This window comes from Hemitrygon akajei, chromosome 16 (assembly GCF_048418815.1).
Source record: "Hemitrygon akajei chromosome 16, sHemAka1.3, whole genome shotgun sequence".
Lineage (NCBI taxonomy): Eukaryota > Metazoa > Chordata > Chondrichthyes > Myliobatiformes > Dasyatidae > Hemitrygon > Hemitrygon akajei.
The window spans coordinates 9,329,181-9,348,488 of record NC_133139.1 but is presented as its reverse complement, the minus strand read 5'-3'; the positions used below and the strand labels follow the sequence as shown (position 1 = coordinate 9,348,488).

Below are 19,308 nucleotides of genomic sequence, written 5' to 3'. Positions count from 1 at the left end.
CCCAACTGGCACCAACTATCATTCCATGATCATAAGTCACTTACATCACATTTCTTCCCCATTCTGATGTTTGGTCTGAACAACAATTGAACCTCTTGACCATGTCTGCATGCTTTTATGCATTGAATTGCTGCCAAATGATTGGCTGATTAGATATTTGTATTAACAAGTAGGTGTACAGGTAGATGGTGAGGGTCCTTAATGATGGATGTTACCTTCTTGAGGCGCTGCCTCATATCACTGGAACTGACCCAGTGCAATGGATTTTCAACTTTAAAAACTCTCCCACACAGGTTTCTGTCATCATCAAAAATTACGGACAACCTATCAATCAATATGGTATATGAATATGTATTTATCAAAAGCTGGTTTAATTACCATCCAGGCCATGCTTTCTTCTCGCTAGTGCCTTCAGGAAGAAGGTACAGGAGCCTCAGGACCCTCACCACCAGGTTTGGGAACAGTTCTTGGCCCTCTACCAGATGGCATAACTTCACTCAGCTTCACTCACTCCATCATAGAACTGTTCCCACAACCAACAGACTCACTTTCAAGGATTCTTCATTTCATGTTCTCGGTATAAATTGCTTATTTATTTATTATTATTTTTTTAATTTTCCCAGCTTGTCTTTTGTACCTTAGTTGAGTGTCCATCTTGTTAAGTGCGAACTTTCATTGATTCTTTTGTGTTCCTTTGTATTTACTGTGAACGTCTGCAAGAAAATGAATCTCAGGGTTGTATATGGTGACTAATCTGCACATTGATAATAAATTTACTTTAAATTTTGAATAAATTCCAATTTTATCCTCCAGATTGATTATCCAGAAATTGCAGAAGGCGTAATTCCACGCCATCGGTTTATGTCTGCATATGAACAACGAATTGAACCGCCGGACAGACGCTGGCAGTACTTGTTGTTTGCAGCTGAGCCATATGAAACCATTTCTTTTAAGGTAATATACTTTAAGGAATTGATAGTGATCTTGAGATTACTCTGGTGCTCAAAATAAGTTTTGAATTTAAAAATTATACATAATTGCTAATATTTAATTTGTTTTATCTGCATTAAGTGTAACTTATCCAACACTTCTATCTATTCAAATTTAAAGCTGAATGAACTTAAATAATTGAAATTATGAGCCAAGTTAACAGGAATAGTCTTCAGTTCTGTTCATCTATATCTCTTATGTGACAAAGTTATGTAATGGATTTTAATCTTAATCAAAACTCTTGCCATTTTTCGCCTATACTCGCTGGAGTTTAGAAGAATGGGGGAAGGTTGTAATTTTGCAATCTCATTGAAAGACCTAGATAGAGTGGATATGGAGTGGATGTTTCCAATAGTGGGGGAGTCTAGGACCAGAGGGAACAGCCTCAGAATAGGAGGATGTCCCATTCAAACAGAGATGACGAAGTTCTTTCGTCAGAGGGTGGTGAATCTGTGGAATTCCTTGCCACAGACGGCTATGGAGGCCAAACCATTGGGTACACTTAAAGTAGAGGTTGATAGGTTCTTGATTAGTCAGGGCGTCAAAGGTTACAGGGAGAATAGTGTTGAGAGGGATAATAAATCAGCCGTGATAGAATAGCAGAGCAGAATCAACGGGCCAAATGGCATATTTCTTTTCCTATGCCTTATGGTCTTAAGTACTGTAGAATATTAAATACTAGCCTGCTACATCGAGTAATGCCAGTCATTGACTATGTAACGTTTGGGGAAACCCCTAGGCTAGAAATTTTACTGATAAGTAGGTGGTGGGAGTTGGTATCACGGAGGTATTTTTAAAATGCTGATCATTTACAAAAGGGAATGAAGTGAATGAGAGGAAACAGTACATAAACAAGTCTGAACAAAATGGAGCAGTTTTAGAAAAAGTGCTTGGGCCATATTTTTCCATTTTGTTTTGTGAAGAAAAAAAATGCTTAGGGTGGATGTTACATTAAGGAATGTCTGTGTTTTTATTATCAACAACTTTGTTTCAGATTACAACTTTAATTCTATCTTCCCTACTGCACACATTTTGTTTAGACTATTGAAAAAAGGAGATAGAGCACTGAAATATCTATATTTGATAACTGTACTCAACAAGTCAAATATCTCAACATGTCTTCTATTGCCCTTAGGTACCAAGCAGAGAAATTGATAAAGTTGAGGGAAAGTTTTGGACCCACTGGAATAGAGAAACAAAGCAGGTATCTTTTTATTTACATAATCATTCCAGATCTTTCTGTATAATGTAAACTGTCTGTATTCTTTGATTATGACTAGCTTCTTTTCAGCAAAGCGTTATTTAGATCAACAGATAATAATATTTCTGTGAAAGGTCACACAGAACTTCTTCAACAGCACAACAGAAAGTTGAGATCTAGAAAGCCTTTGCTATTCAAGTTTATACATGAATGGATGAATGAGAGGCAGGAATAGGCCCTCAGCCCCTCAAGCCTTAGACAGTAAATGCAGAACAGGTCCCAACGAGCTGCACCAGCCAGCAGCCTACCTATTTAATACGATACTAATGATAGGACAGATTACACTGACTAATTAACCTATACCCGGTACATCTTTGAACTGTGGGAGAAAACCAGAGCATCCAGAGGAAATCTGTGTGGTTCATGGGGAGAACATACAGACAGTACCAGAATTGAAATCTGAACACCAGAACACCCCGAGCTGTATTGTGGCGCCTATGTACAGCTACTGTGGTGCCCATGTTCATGGTTGATCTGAGTAAAGCCTCAGCTCTGAATCCCTGGCTTTCCTTTTGCTTATCAAAAGTCTACCCCTGCCTTCAAAATATTTAAGGACTCTGTTCCAACACCCTTTGAGAAACAAGTTCTGAAGAATCACAAACTCCTGAGAGAATTTCACTTCATCTACCATACATGATTTATATTTTTTAATAATGATTCCTTGTTCTAAATTCTCTCACAAGTAGAAACATTTATTCCATATCCAACCAGTCTATATCCCTCAAGTGTCTTGAGCAACACACGCACAATGCTGGAGGAACTCAGCAGGTCAGGCAGCAATTATGGACAGGAATAAACAATCAATAATTTGGGCCTCAGTATCTCTGTATTGTGCACATATATACAGCTAGGGAACCTAAGAATTTTGCATGGTCCTTATATGATTTAATCAAGCTGCCTAGCACTTGTCTGAGTCTCTTAAATGTAGCCTGTCAAACCTTTTAGTACATCCCTCCTATTCTAAGTATCAGTTCAGTAACCCTCCTCTTAACTGCATCTGGTGTATTAACATACTTCCTTAAAAATGGGGAATGATATTGCAGTATTGATCTTCCTACATCCCTTGTAAATGAACATAATCTCCCTATTTATGTATTTAATTTCTCTTTCAATCATTAAGATCCATTTATTAACTTCCCCGGCTGCCTACTAGACTTTTGTGAGGTGTTGTGAGACAGCCAGAGCACTGAGTCTCTTATCGTTTATATGAAATGCTTTTTTTAGCTTTGCTACCAGACCGGACAATTTGACCTTGTATATTTGTATTTAGAATACATATGGCCCAATGAGCCCATGATGCCTCATTCCCAAAATCAATGGTTGAAAGGTCAAAGAAATAGAGTTGATGAACAAAAACAAAGATATTCCAGGTTCAGATATATTTATCACGTGTACATTGAACCGTATATACAGTGAAATGCATTGTTTGCATTAACAACCAACACAACAAGCTCCGTGCCTCCTTCACACACACAGACAGTCCTCCAATTTCAGATCAGGTCTTTGGGCTTCCGATAGCCGAAGCCATTGGGCTTCAACTTTCAGACTTCCAATGGATCATTGGTTTTCACCCCCGGACTAGCCAATGACAGGACATCGAACACCAGGCATGCTGACTGACATGACCCCGTGCCTCTTGGATCTGATTTTTGGAAGCACCGACCTGGAACAGCCTGACTTCCATGGAAGTCCAGAGAGTCCTCACTGGACTTTGAATGTGGAGCCTAGAGCATATGTCTGACCTCTAACTCCCACATCACTGTCCCTAAAGAGTGTTAAATAGGTCATCACAGTAGCATAGCAGTTAGCTTGATACTAATATAGTTCAGAGTCAATCCTGAGTCCTCTGTAAGGAGTTTATACATCCCACACAATGTGTGGGTTTCCTCAGGGTGCTCTGGTTTCCTTCCACAGTCCGTAGACATACCGATTAGTAGGTTAATTCATCATTGTAAATTGTCCTGTGATTAAATCAGGGTTAAATTATAGATAGTGGGGTTAAATTATAGAGCTCTTATAGATAGCGGGGTCAAGGGATATGGGGAGAGGGCAGGAACGGGGTACTGATTGTGGATGATCAGCCATGATCACAGTGAATGGCGGTGCTGGCTAGAAGGGCCGAATGGCCCACTCCTGCATCTATTGTCTAAATAGAGGGTTATGATATTGTTGGCAATGGGGCCTATTCCATGCAGTATCTCTAATTAAAAAATATTAAGTAAACTGACTCCTGACTCCCCTTTCTGTCCCCAAAACCATTCCTATGAACTTAACAAAGTTAAGTAGGGATGGTATGGTCACATAGTGCTTAGCACAATGCTTTATAGTACCCGCAACCCAGGTTCAATTCCCGCCGCTGTCTGTAAGAAGTTTGTATGTTCTCCTCATGACCACGTGAGTTCCTCAGGGTGCTCTGATTTCCTCCCATAATCCAAAGACACACTAGTTGGTAGATTAATTGGTCATTGTAAATTGTCCCGTGATTAGGTTGGGGTTAAATCAGGAGTGCTGGACAGTGTGGCTTGAATTCCGCGCTGCATCTCAACAAACAAAAAAAGAAACAAATAAATAAATAAATTGTCCAGCATAGAGATGTTAAGCGCTCGAGAAGTGACAAAGTAATTTGGGGTAATTAGTAGCACTGATGTACAGAGGGATCTTGAAGTGCAAATCCATTGCTTCCTGAAAGTGGCAACACTACAGTGGTGCTAGAAAGTTGATCCCTGTAAAATTTTCTTTATGTCTGCATAAATGTGACCTAAAATGTGATCAGATCTTCATGTAAGTTCTAAACCTAGATAAGGAGAACCCAATTAAATAAATAATGTGAAAAACATTATACCTATTGAGAAAACGTACTGTGCCTAGGACCAGAGGGCACAACGTCAGAGTAGAGGAACATCCCTTTAGAGCACAGATGGGGAATTTCTTTAGCCAGAGGATGGTAAATCTAAGGAATTTGTTGCTACAGGTGGCTGTAGAGACCAAGTCAATAGTTATATTTAAAGCAGAGATTGATAGGTTCATGATTAGTCAGGGAGCTAAAGGTTAAAGGCATAAGGCAGGAGAATTGGATTGAGAGGGATAATAAATCAGCCATGATAGAGTGGCAGAGTAGACTCGATGAGCTGAATGGCCTAATTCTGTTCCAAAGTCGTATGGTCTAAAAATGATTCAATATTCCATGTATTTGTTGGAAAAAGTATGTGAACCTTTCGGTTACTGGTGTGACCCCCTTATACAGCAATAACTTCAACCAGGTGTTTCCGTTAACTTGATCAGTCCTGCACATCAGCTTGGAGGAATTATAGGCCTTTCCTCCTTACAAAACTATTTCAACTTTGGGATGTTGGTGGGCTTCCTTGCATGAACTGCTGGCTTCAGGTCCTTCCACAATACTTCTATAGGATTAAGGTCAGGACTTTGACTCAGCCATTCCAAAACACAAATTTGCTTCTTTTTAGACCAGTCTGTTGTTGATTTACTCCTGTCTTTTGGAACATTGTCTTGTTGCATTATCCAACTTCTATTAAGCTTTTGGTGATGGACTGCTACCCTGACATTCTCCTGTAAAATGTCTTGATACAATCTGAATTCACTGTTCCCTCAATGATTGCAAGCTGTCCAGGCCCTGAGGCAGCAAACAGCCCCAAACCATGATGCTCCTTCCATCATGCTTCACAGTTGGGATGAGGTTTTGGTGTTGGTGTGCATTGCCTTTTTTCCTCCAAACATAGCAATGTGCATTTCTGCCAAAAAGTTCAACTTTTATCTCATCTGTCCACATGACATTGTCCCAGAGGTGTTGTAGAACATCCAGGTGGTCTTTTGCAAACTTGAGACGTGCAGCAATGTGTTTTTCTTGGAGAGCAGTGGTTTCCTCTGTGGTGTCCTTCCACAAACACCATTCTTCTAAAGTGTTTTTCTTATAGTGGACACATGAACAAAAACTTTAGCAAGTTCTAGAGATTTTTGCAGCTCTAATGCTGTTACTTTTGGGTTCTTTTTCACCTCTCGGTGTGATCTTTGCAGAATGCCCACTCTTAGGGACAGTTTCAACAGTACTGAGTTTTCTCCATTTGTGGACAATTACTCTTACTGTGGACTGATGAACACTCAGGTCTTTAGAAATGTTTTTGTAGCCTTTTCCAGCTTCATGCATCTCTACAATTCTTGTAAGGTCTTCTGAAAATTGTTTTGATCAAGGCATGATGCACATAAACAGATCTTTCTTAAGAAGAGCAGGCTTTGTCAGTAGCTGACTTAGTGTGTCTTTTTTATAGGGTAGGGCACTTCTACAACCGGCACCTCCAATCTCATCTCATGAGATTGGAACACTGGACTCCAAATAGCTTTTGTAGAAGGCATTACCCCAGAGGTTCACATACTTTTCCCAACAAATACATGTAATATTGGATCATTTTTCTCAATAACTAAATGAACAAGTATCATGTTTTTGTGTTTATTTAATTGGGTTCTCTCTATATAGTTTCAGGACTTATGTAAAGATCTGATCACAATTAGGTCATATTTATGCAGAAATAGAGAAAATTCTACAGGGTTCACAAACCTGGGACCACTGTAGATGGGGTGGTAGAAAATGCACATAGCATAACTTGCTTCATCAGTGGGTTGTTGGGATAAAATTCAGTAGGTCATGTTGTAGCTATGTAATGCTCACATTTGGATTATTGTGTACAGTTCTGGTCAATACATTACAGGATGATTCCCGGATTGAAAGGGTTGACATTTGGGGAATGTTTGGTGGCTCTGGGACTGTGCTTGCTGGAGTTTAGAAGGATGAGGGGGGATCTCATTGAAACCTATCAGGTGCTGAGATGCCTGGATGAATTGGATCTTGGGGATGTTACTATGGTGGGGGTTTCTGGGATCTGAGAGCACAGCCTCAGAATTGAGGGACATCCATTTGGAACAGAGACTAGAAGGAATTTTTTTAGCCAGAGGGTGCTGAATCTGGAATTCATTGCCATAGACGTCTATGGAGGCTAAGTTTTTGGGTGTATTTAGGGCAGAGGTTGATAGGTTCTTGATTAGTAAAGCTATCAATGCTTGGGGGGGGGGGAGAAGGCAGGAGAATGGGGTTGAGAGGGGATAATAAATCAGCCAGGATGGAATGGTGGAGCAGACTCGATGGGCTGAGTGGCCTAATTCTGCTCCTATCTCTTATGGTCTTACAAGTAATTTGAGGGTTCAGAGATGACATGATAGTAACTGGAGCAGGTACGACAACAAAATTTTAGGGACGTTTAGACAGGCCCATGAACAGGCAGCGAATGGAGGGATATTGACCATATGCAGGCAGATGGGATTAGTTTTAATTGGCATCATGTTTAGCACAGTCATTGTGGGCTGAAGGGCCTGTTTCAGTGCTATACCCAGTGGCCACTTTATTAGGTACACCTCTCCACTTGTTCATTAATATAAATATCTAATCAGCCAATTATGTGGCAGTAACCCAGTGCATAAAAGCATGCAGACATGGTCAAGAGGTTCAGTTGTTGTTCAGACCAAACATCAGAATTGGAAAGAAATGTGATCTAAGTGACTTTGACCATGGAATGGTCAGGGTTAGATGGAGTGGTTTGAGTATCTCAGAAACTGCTGATCTCATGGGATTTTCACACACAATGGTTTAGAATTTATAGAGAATGGTGCATGGAACAAAAAAAAAACATCCAGTGAGGAGCAGGTCTATGGGCAAAAACCCCTTGCTAATGAGCGAGGTCAGAGGAGAATGGGCAGACTTGGTTAAGCTGACAGGAAGGTGACAGTAATTCAGATAAGCCACGTGTTACAGAAGCAATGAGCAGAAGAGCATCTCTGAATGCACAACACATGGAACCTTAAAGTGGGTGGGCAAGAGCAGCAGTATTGGTTATATCCAACAATGACAGGAGACCTATGCAGGAGAATTTTTAAAGTGGGAAAGCTGTTGCACTGTGGAATTCCACTCTCTCAAACTAGGAAGTCCGCATCCAGTGGTGTGAGTAGTTATCACATCTCGGGTGTCCCTTGGTTGCAGTGGATAATCATAATTTCGTCTGTGCCTTGTCATTTCCTTTCGCTCTCCACAAATCGTTGTAAAACTGTTAGATCTGACTGTTGATCTCATCCGCCCAGTCCGCCAGAGGTGACTTCAGAGCAGTGGCCAGAAGACAATGAATATACAAACGAGAAAATCTGTAGATGCTGGAAATCAAATACACACAAAATGCTGGAGGAACTCAGCAGATCAGGCAGCATCTATGTAAAAGAGTAACCAGTTGACAATTCGGCTGAGACCCTTCATTGGGACTGGAAAAAAGAGATGAGAGGTCAGAGTTAACAGGTGGGAGGAGAGTGGTAGGTGACAGGTGAAACCAGGAAAGGTGGAGGAGTGAAGTAATGAGCTGGGAAGTTGATAGGTGAAATAGATAAAGGGCTGGTGAAGGGTGAATCTGTCTGGAGAGGACAGAAGGCCATGAAAGAAAGGGAAGGGGGAGTAGCACCAAAGGGGGTGATGGGCATGTAAGGATGAGAAAGGGAAATGGGAATGGTGAAGTGGGGGCAATAACCAGAAGTTCGAGAAATCACATTGCCCCCCCTCCCAACTCCACCATTACATAGAAACATAGAAAACCTATAGCACAATACAGGCCCTTGGGCCCACAAAGCTGCGCTGAACATGTCCTTACCTGAAAAGTTGCCTAGGGTTACCCATGGCCCTCTACTTTTCTCAGCTCCATATATCTGACTACGACTCTCTTAAAAGACCCTATCATATCCACCTCCATCACCGTCGTCAGCAGCCCATTCCACGCACTTGCCACTCTCTGCGTAAAAGGACTTGCCCCTGATATCTCTTACATTCTGCTGAGCGCCACAGTAGTGTAGCAGTTTGTGCGGTACTATTACAGCTTGGGGCATTCAGAGAGTTCAATTCCGGCACTGTTCTGTGAGGAGTCTCTGTATGTCTTCCCCGTGGAATGCGTGGTTTTTTTTTACCAGATCCTCCGGTTTCCACCCATAGACCAAAGGCACATCAGGTAGGTTAATTGGCCATCGTAAATTGTCCTATGATTAGGTTAGGGTTAATTGGGTTTGTTGGGGGTTGCTGCAGTGAGACTCGAAGTTCTGGAGGGGCCTAGTCTGCGCTGTACAATTGAATAAAAATAAATTATAGACGATTTATTATCCTCCTGCCTTCTCCCCATAACTTTTGATCTCCTTAATAATCAAGAACCTATCAATCTCCACTTTAAATATACCCAGTGACTGGGCTTCCATAGTCATCTGTGGCAATGAATTCCGCAGGTTCACCACCCTCCGGCTAAAGAAATTCCTCTTCATCTCTGTTCTAAAGGAACATACTTTTATTCTGAGGTTATGCCCTCTCATCCTAGACTATTGGAAACGTCCTCTCCACATTCTTCTAAACTCCAGTGAGTGCAGGCCCGGAGCCATCAGCTCCTCATACATTAACCCTTCCATTCTTGGGATAATTCTCAAACCTCCTCTGGACTCTCTCCAATGACATCCTTTCTTAGATGAGAGGTACAAAACTCCTTACAATACTCTAAATTTGATTTGACCAATGCCTTATAAAGCCTCATTATTATATCTGTGGTTACATCCTGGCCTGGTATGGGTATGGGAATACCAATACCATGGAAAACGAGTGCAAAGTTGGCAAAGTTCTGTTTAGAGTTAATGGTGTCAAGTTCCTACTGCATTACCACCAGAAGCTAGTATGCTTAAATCTTAGTGTAGAGGAAAATGATTTGCTGTTTAATATCAACTGCTGAATTTTTGTCTGCTCACATCTATTTGATGGTCATTTGCAGACTCTGTCTCTCAATAGCTTTCTCATCTATTTTTGTTCTGCTGATAAATTTGACTGAAACGCTTAATCTCCTCACCATTATCATTAGCACAGATTCTGTACAGCTGAGGCTTCAGCTCAGACCCCATTGCAATCTAGGTTAACCACTTCTGTACTCTCCTTGGGAAAGCATGATATCCTGACAATACCTCAACTGAAGCCTAAATAGTATATTTTTGAAGGTTTGTCTTATCCTTTTGCTTTTTGATGGTTTTAACTTTTCCTATTATCAGTTTGTGATTTCTGCATCCAGGTTTTTCTGTAGTTGAACTATCTTTTAAATTGGGATCATTTAGGAAATTGGAATATTAGAAAGTTGGGATCAATAATTTCCCCCTTATTCAATGTGTGGCTTCCCATTCTTAACGTTTTCAGGATTAGCTTTATTTGTCACTTGTACATTGAAACATAGGGAAGTGTTTTGTTTTGTGTCAGCAGTCAGCACAGTGTGAGGATGTGCTGGTGTCAGCCTGAAAGTCACTGCACTCCTGGAGTCAACATAGCACGCCCACAACTCACTAACCCTAACCCTTACACCTCTTTGGAATGTGGGAGGAATACAGAGCATCTAAAGGAAACACAAGTAGTCGGGAGAGAATGAACAACCTCTTTACAGATGGTGGCAGGAATTGAACCAATGTCACTCGCGCTATAAAGCAAGCTGCAACGCTATCATACCACTCTCACTTTATTAGTTTGTCTTTGCTTATGGCTCTGGAGTTAATTGCTGTTATACTTTTCTATCATCTAGCAATCTGGAACTAATGTCTTTTATTACCAAGAGATTCATTAATATATATCAAAAATAACTGCTCTTAATACCTGTCCCACCCCCAGGGACGTATTCTAAAAATGGTCTTGAAAAATAAACATTAATTTTTAGTGTCTTCATTTTGCCCCTAGCTAAAGCACAGTACCTATTTGATGGATTTCAGTTTTGATGGCCAGTCGTGTACTTTGTCAGAGACTGTACTGATGAAGGTCTCAGCCTGAAGCATCGGCTGTTTATTCATTTCCATAGATGCTGCCTGACCTGCTGAATTCCTCCAGCATTTTGTGTCTGTTGCTCTGGATTTTCCAGCATCTGCAGAATTTCTCGTGTTTGAGAAACTGTTTTTATTCTATTTGCACAATTTGTCTTCGTTTGCTCATTGGTTGTAGCCCAGTCTTTGTTTTTATATAGTTTTCATAAATTCCATTGTATTTCTGTATTTTCCTGTGAATGTTTGCAAGAAAATGAATCTCAAGGCAGTATGTGTTAACCTTGATAGTAAATTTACTTAGAATTTGAATTTTTGAAATCTGCTTTCTCTGTGTTACATGTTCTGTTATGTTTTTTACTGTGTGGCGACTTCCTTTTCGATTAACTTCAGCTCCCATAGCTGGCTTGAATGCCTCATCAGCCTACAGAATATTAAAGCAGTTATGAGATCATGGGAACAGTTTATTTTATTTGGTCCCTTTTAAACTCTCTAGTAATTTTTGGGTGGCAAAGTAGAGATGTGTTTTTACCAAAGGAGGTGTGAGATGCTCCTTCCTTCCGCTAACCTGCGGGTCACCCTTGGGCAAGGTGTAGCACCTGCTTAGCCCCCAATCAGGGTCACGTGAAGCCATGAGAGCAGGTGGTGGATGGTCGTATGAGCAGCTGATGCATATCACAAGTCCTGGTTATGTGACCACTGATGCCAGGCAGATAATCTCTGAAGAGTTTTGATAATGGCTGGGGTCACCCGTCTTGTAACGACACTGCCCAGAAGAAGATGATGTCAAGCACTTCTGTAGAAAAAAATTGCCAAGAACAATCATGGGCATGGAAAGACCGTGATTGCCTATGTTGTCATGCAACATGGTACATAACGAACAAATAAACGAGTAATTTTGTTAACTTAATTCTGTGTTGAGATTAGTTTGACCTTCTGCATTTTCTTCTCTCCCTAGTTTTTCCTTCAGTTCCACTTCAAGATGGAGAAACCGTTACAACCCCCGACCTTGCCTATTGGACCACCTGGACTGAAGCCCAGACCCCCACCACCACCACTCATGAATGGCGTACCACCAAGGGGTCCAGTGCCACCAGAGGGAATGCCAACCCCACGGCCAGCAGCCATGCCCATGCCGCCAATGCCACCAGGAGGTCCTGTGCCACCTGTCCCACCACAACTGCCACCGACTCCGCAAGGCTTGCCCCCAGCCCCACAGAGCATGCCGCCAACCCCACAAAGTATGCCCCCAGCACCTCAGAACATGCCCCCAACACCTCAGAACATGCCCCCAACTCCCCAAGGCATGCCCCCGGCACCTCAGAACATGCCCCCAACTCCCCAAGGCATGCCCCCAACACCGCAGAACATGCCCCCAACACCTCAGAACATGCCTCCAACTCCCCAAGGCATGCCCCCGGCACCTCAGAACATGCCTCCAACTCCCCAAGGCATGCCCCCGGCACCTCAGAACATGCCCCCAACTCCCCAAGGCATGCCCCCGGCACCTCAGAATATGCCCCCAACTCCCCAAGGCATGCCCCCAACTCCCCAAGGCATGCCCCCAACTCCCCAAGGCATGCCCCCAGCTCCACAAGGCATGCCACCAACTCCACAAGGCATGCCCCCAACTCCCCAAGGCATGCCCCCGGCTCCGCAAGGATTGCCCCCAACACCTCAAGGGCCACCTCCAACTCCACAGGGACCACCTCCAACTCCACAGGGCCCACCTCCAGCTCCGGTGCCTGCTCCAGTTTCTGCACCGGTTCCTGCTCCGGTTCCACCAATGATCAGGCCTCCACTGCCCAGTGAGTCTGCACCAATAGCCACACCTCCCACCCCTCTCCCACCACCTGGTGTTCCTCCTCCTCCTCCTACTAACTGACCTCAGTGTTTTCTAAGAATTTTTCGGCAATGTAACTTTTGTAGATTGGTCTTTAATTGTTATTTTGGTTGTATCTAGGGTTCTTGCAAATGTAAAAAAAAACTGCAATACTTCATCATTCATTAAAAACATTTTCCAGCAATTTGTAGTGTGTGCATTATTTTATCTTTTTTTTTAACATGACATTTTACTAGTGCAACTATTTCCAATTATTAAAATATTCTGTATCTCAGATCTTTGGTCGTTGAACACTACAGCACAGAAACAGGCCCTTTGTCTCACCTAGTCTGCAGCGAACTAGTCTGTTCTATAAATCTGCACCTTGTCCAAAGCCCTCCATACCCCTTCAATCCATGTACTTATCCAAACTTCTCTTAAATATTGCAATTAAACCCACATCCAACACTTCCACTGGCAGCTAGGTCCACACTCACAACACCTAAATGAAGATTTCCCTCATGTACCCCTTAAACATTTCACCTTTCACCCTAAACCCATGACCTCTAGTTATAGTCACACCCAACCTCACAGGAAAAAACCTGCTTGCATTTACCTAATCTATACCCCTTATAATTTTGTATACCTCTATCAAATCTTCCTTCATTCTCCTACACTCTGGGAAATAAAATCCTAACCTATTCAAACTTTCCCCAGAACTCAGGTCCCGGCAAAATCCGTGTAAATTTTCTCTGCACTCTCAATCTTACTGGTATATTTCCTGTAGGTAAGTAGCCAAAACTGTACACATTACAGGTAGTCCGCAAGTTACAAATGTCTGACTTACAACTCATACTTACGAACCGAGAAAGGAGAACGCCGTCAGCCATTTTAAGTTGGATCGCGAAGCCGTCTGCCATTTTAAGTCGTTGCTGTTGACACTGTGATGAGTGTTTAAATTTGTATTTGGCTTAAATTGTTCTTAGTAAAATTCACCCTGACCCCGCCCCCCCATGTTCCGGTCGGCTGGTGGCGCAGTCCGATCAGCACCGGGCTAGAGAATGGAGGTTCCCGAGTTCGATTTAGTGACAGATCGCTCCCGTGCCAGGTTGATGTCAAGTTCGCAACTCGACCTTGTAAATAAAACACTGCCACCTCCAGTTTAAATTCCCACGCAGAATATTGTGGAGGATCAAATACCCAAACCCAGCACAGCCCCCACTTGTCCCATTTAACCTGTCTTAGTGCGGTGGAGTTTAGGACCCGAGGAATTCAGTGCTGTGGTCCTTAGGACCCAGTGGGCCTCGGGAGCCGGCGCAGGTCAGGACCCGCCGCCTGCAGTGTTTCTGTTCCACTGACGGGAAGAGATCGTGATTGAAAATGAAGTGGAAATAATAAAGCATTTGGAAAGAGGTGAAATGCCATCGGTCATTGGAAAAGCATTAGGCTACAGTCGGTCAATGATCGGAACAATTTTAAAGGATAAAGAGAATAATAGAGCATGTGAAAGGCCCTGCCCCAATGAAAGCTACAATTATTACTAAGCAACACAGTGGTTTAATTATTTGAATACATTTGTTTCTTAAGTTTTATATGCATAGAAAGGTAAAATATATACTATATACTAAGACAAACGTTTGACTAACTGATGCTAAATAATACCGGATGTACTTGTTCCGACTTACGTACAAACGGACTCAGGGATGATAGATAGATAGATAGATACTTTATTCATCCCCATGGGGAAATTCAACTTTTTTCCAATGTCCCATACACTTGTTGTAGCAAAACTAATTACATACAATACTTAACTCAGTAAAAAAAATATGATATGCATCTAAATCACTATCTCAAAAAGCATTAATAATAGCTTTTAAAAAGTTCTTGTCCTGGCGGTAGAATTGTAAAGCCTAATGGCATTGGGGAGTATTGACCTCTTCATCCTGTCTGAGGAGCATTGCATCGATATTAACCTGTCGCTGAAACTGCTTCTCTGTCTCTGGATGGAACTCGTACATATCACGGGGACTGCCTGTACTACAAATTAGGCGTCACCAACATCTTTTACGACTTCAATATAACATCACGTCATTTAGGAAGTGTATTTGAAAAGAAACTCTTTACTATTCCGTAGAACATAGAAGATTGAGGGGGATTTGATAGGGATATACAAAATTATGGGGTGTATAGATGGGTAAATGCAACCTAGCTTTTTCCACTGAGGTTGGGTGAGACTAGAGCTAGAGGTTATGAGTTAAGGCTGAAAAGTGAAATGTAAGGGCAACATGAAGCGAACTTCTTCACTCAGAGAGTGGTGAGAACGTGGAACGAGCCGCCAGCACAAGTGAATATGATTTCGATTTCAACATTCAAGAGAAGTTTGGATGGAAGGGGTATGCAGGTTGATGGGACTAGGCAGGTTCATAGTTTGTCATGAACTAGATGGGCCAAAGATCCTGCTTCTGTGGTGTAGTGTTCTAGTACTTCATGATTCTGTCGTAGCTTTTAAATCAAATCTTAGAAGATCGAGCTGAATTGAGTTATATAGTTTTTGTGTACATTTGATTGATCAATATTTCACTTTCCATTGACAGCTGATCTGGGAAATCTAGTTTAAGTAGCATTATTACAGTCATTTACTATAGCATTTGTTAATTGTTGACTAGAGTTGTGCAATATTGCAATATTTCAGCTAAGTTTTTATAACTAAGACTTTTGCACAGTACTGTGGTAATTGTATGTATTGCACAGTACAGCTCTGCAAAAACCAAATTTCTTGACAAATGTGCGTGATGGTAAACCTGATTCCGAAATGGGTCTCTGCTGTGGACTGAGAGTGAGAGGGTGCAGGGAGAGGGAATCATGGGTGGGAAAAGGGGAAGGGAGAGAGAAGCACCAGAGGGACATTCTGTAATGATCTATAAATCAACAGTTTGGAGTCAAATGACCCTGCCTGGTGTCTCAGGGCTGGGTGAGTCTGCGCCCATGCTAACCCTCCTCTGGCACTCTGCCACCTATCCACACACCCTCGCCATTTCCAACATCCATTGCTCCTGCCAGATTTGCAAACTCGCTCTGCTCCACGTTGACATATATAGTAGTGTGCAAATGTCTTAGGCATCCTAGCTATATATAGGTGCCAAAGACTTGCACAGTACTGTGTTTGTTCTGCTCATCTTACAACCCAATGGACTTCAGTCTGCTGTTGCATATTGTCGGAAATTGATTGCATGCTTTTTTTTTAAAGATAATGAGATTTAAAGATAAAGATTGTTATTTGTCACGTGTACATCCAAATGTTGAGCCTACAGTGTAACACATCGTTTGCCTCAACACCAACACAGACCGAGCTTGTGCTGGGGGCAGTCCACAAGTGTCGCCACGTTTCTGGCACCAGCACGCCCACAGTGTACTAACTAACACACAAGTCTTTTGGAATGTGGGCGAAAACCCACACAGTCACAGGGAGAGCATACTGTGGAAGTGAATCTTCCAAAGGCCAAAGCAGTAAAGCATTATGCTAACCACTAAGCTACTGTGCTGCTTTCAGTATAATTAAAATTCTAAGAACTAGTTGCATAAAATGATAATGTAATCAACCATCAAAATAGTGTTCTGCATTCTATAGATAACCACAGGGACTTTCCTGAAGCTGTTGTTAAAGAGATGCAGCTAATTCAGTCTCCCAACACAAACGAGTGGTGTTGGTAGCATTGTCAAAGATCAGCAGCAGCATTGGAATGGTTAGCAATTCAACCACAGTCTGTGGCAATTCAAGGTGCTCAGATTAGTTCTTCATTCTTTTTCTCTTTTGTAGTTTCTCTGTGTTCTCAAACAACTGCAGAAAAATTCCCCAAATATCTTTGTAACACACACACACACAAAACACTGGAGGCTCTCAGCAGGTGTGGCAGCACCTACGGAAACGAATAAACAGTCAACGTTTCGGAATAAAGAATCTACGTAATGGGCCAAGACCCTTTGTCAGGACTGAGATGATGTCCTGTGATAGTGATACCAGTGCCGATGAAGTGCCTCCACCCAAAGTGCCAACTCTTATAATTCCTTTCCATGGACGCTGCCTGACCCACTGAGTAACCTCCAGCGTTTTGTGTGTGTTACTCTGGATGCCCAGCATCTGCAGAATCTCTTGTCATCCCAACATCTTTGTACAATACACAGAAGCTGAAGACTGCATCAGGCAGCATCTATGGAGGGAAATGGACAGTCAATGTTTGAGACTGGAATGAAAGGTAGCTGGTGTAAAAAGATGGGTGTGGGGTGGGTGTGGAGGACTGTGCTCATGATGGGGCTAGCTAAGTCTACAACATTGTCCGTTGGAGCCTCCATGCTAGGCTGTAGTGCAGCCAGTCAGAGTACTCTCCACAATGCATCTGTTGAAATTTGCAAGTGTTTGGTGACATACCAAATCTCCTCAAACTCCTAATGAAGTAACGCGGCTGGCGTACCTACTCCCTGATTGTATGACAGATGGAGCCCAACTTTAGATCCAGAAGAGACGAGTGATAATAGTTGATGACAGGAATGAAGCTCGTCAGTGTTCACATGGAAATATCATCGATGATATACAATTTGTTGGTTGTCTGTTGTCCCCAACAATGACAGGTGACCTGTGAGGGAGAGCTTTTAAAGTGGAAAAGCCATTGCACTGCAACATTTCCACTCTCTCAACCTCAGAAGTCCAGGTCCAGTGATGTGAACAAGCGTCATAAACTAGAGAATTTATTGGTGGCAGTCGGTGACCATGATGTCTTGTATACCTTGCCATGCCCTTCGCTCTCCACGGAGCACAGCAGAACTGCCTTCCTGGCCATTGGATCTCATCCACACAGTCTGCCAGAGCTGACCTCGCTGGCTAGGACAGGCGTGTCCTTATCTCACTGGAATGAGGCCCGCTAGCTACCCTCACCTGGTTTAGCCCGCTTGTCGGAGCGGTGTACTGCAGTGTCGCATGCAAACAGCTACTTGGAGCCACAGGTGAGAGCTGAGTGCTCAGTGGGGACCAAAGGTGAGTGAGCTGCCCCAGAATGGACACAACAAGCCCCCTCACTAGTGGTGCTATCCATCCCTGGACACGTCACACAAAAGTAATCGTGCAATCGAAAGGCCTGCTGAAATGGAAATAACAGCTGATTCCTACAGACCACCTGCCCAAATCTCATCTGTTTACATATTTGTGACTGCACATACTGCTGGCCAAAGCTGCTCTCAATAATTCTGTCTCCCTTTCCCTTATTGGGGCAACACAATAGCATAGTGATAACACAGCACTTTACAGTACAGGCAATCTGGGTTCAATTCCCACCTGTCTGTAAAGAGCAAACACGAGGAAATCTGCAGATGCTGGAAATTCAAACGCCCGAAACGTCGACAGCGCTTCTCCCTATAGATGCTGCCTAGCCTGCTGTGTTCCACCAGCATTTTGTGTGTGTTGTTTCTGTCTGTAAAGAGTTTGTTTGTTCTCCCTGTGACCAAATGAGTTTCCTCCGGGTGCTCCGGTTTCCTCCCGCAGTCCAAAGACCTACCAGTTGGTAGGTTATATGGTCATTGTAAATTGTCCTGTGATTAGGCTACGATTAAATCGGGGGATCAAAGGGCAATGCGGCTGGAAGAGCCTATTCCACGCTGTGTCTCAATAAAGAAATAGCTGCAGTTTTGATTTAGTACACCATTAAAAATAAACTGTCTTTGCAGAACCAAATTCCCAGGATATTATGCACAAGTTATTTATAAATATCTTAAGTTCTTGTAAATTCATAAGACCTTAAGATATAGGAGGAGAATTAGACCATTTGGCCCATCAAGTCTGCTCCACCATTTCATCATGGCTGATCCAATTTACCTCTCAGCTCCAATCTCCTGCCTTCTCCCCATATCCCTTTATGCCCTGACCAATCAAGGATCTGTCAGCCTCTGTATTAAATATACATAAAGACTTGGCCTTCACTCCTGTGGCAATGAATTCAATGTTTGTTCTGGTAGATTTTGTGCAATTGCCTTGTAGACTGTAAAGGCGTAGAAAGTCACTGACAGCAATTTCTGGATTTCAGCGTGGAAGCACCCAGTATCTTCTCATCATAGGAAGGATGTGGAAGCTTTAGAGAGGGTGCAGAGGAGATTAACCAGGATGCTGCCTGGATTAGAGAGGGTGCAGAGGAGATTAACCAGGATGCTGCCTGGATTAGAGAGGGTGCAGAGGAGATTCACCAGGATGCTGCCTGGATTAGAGAGGGTGCAGAGGAGATTCACCAGGATGCTGCCTGGATTAGAGAGGGTGCAGAGGAGATTCACCAGGATGCTGCCTGGATTAGACAGGGTGCAGAGGAGATTAACCAGGATGCTGCCTGGATTG

The 19,308-nt window shown here is 42.7% G+C and overlaps 1 protein-coding gene across 2 annotated transcripts in view; it reads left to right on the top strand.

The window, feature by feature from the left end:
• Positions 1 to 13,140, top strand: part of sf3a2 (splicing factor 3a, subunit 2) — a 32,274-nt gene extending 19,134 nt beyond the window's left edge. For both annotated transcript variants that reach the window (XM_073068203.1, XM_073068204.1), the window contains 3 exons: positions 814 to 954; positions 2,126 to 2,194; positions 12,072 to 13,140. In XM_073068203.1, coding sequence (XP_072924304.1) covers positions 814 to 954; positions 2,126 to 2,194; positions 12,072 to 12,998 — 1,137 coding nt within the window. In that variant the 3' untranslated portion in view covers positions 12,999 to 13,140. The remainder of the gene's footprint in view (positions 1 to 813; positions 955 to 2,125; positions 2,195 to 12,071) is intronic.
• Positions 13,141 to 19,308: the final 6,168 nt, after the last annotated feature.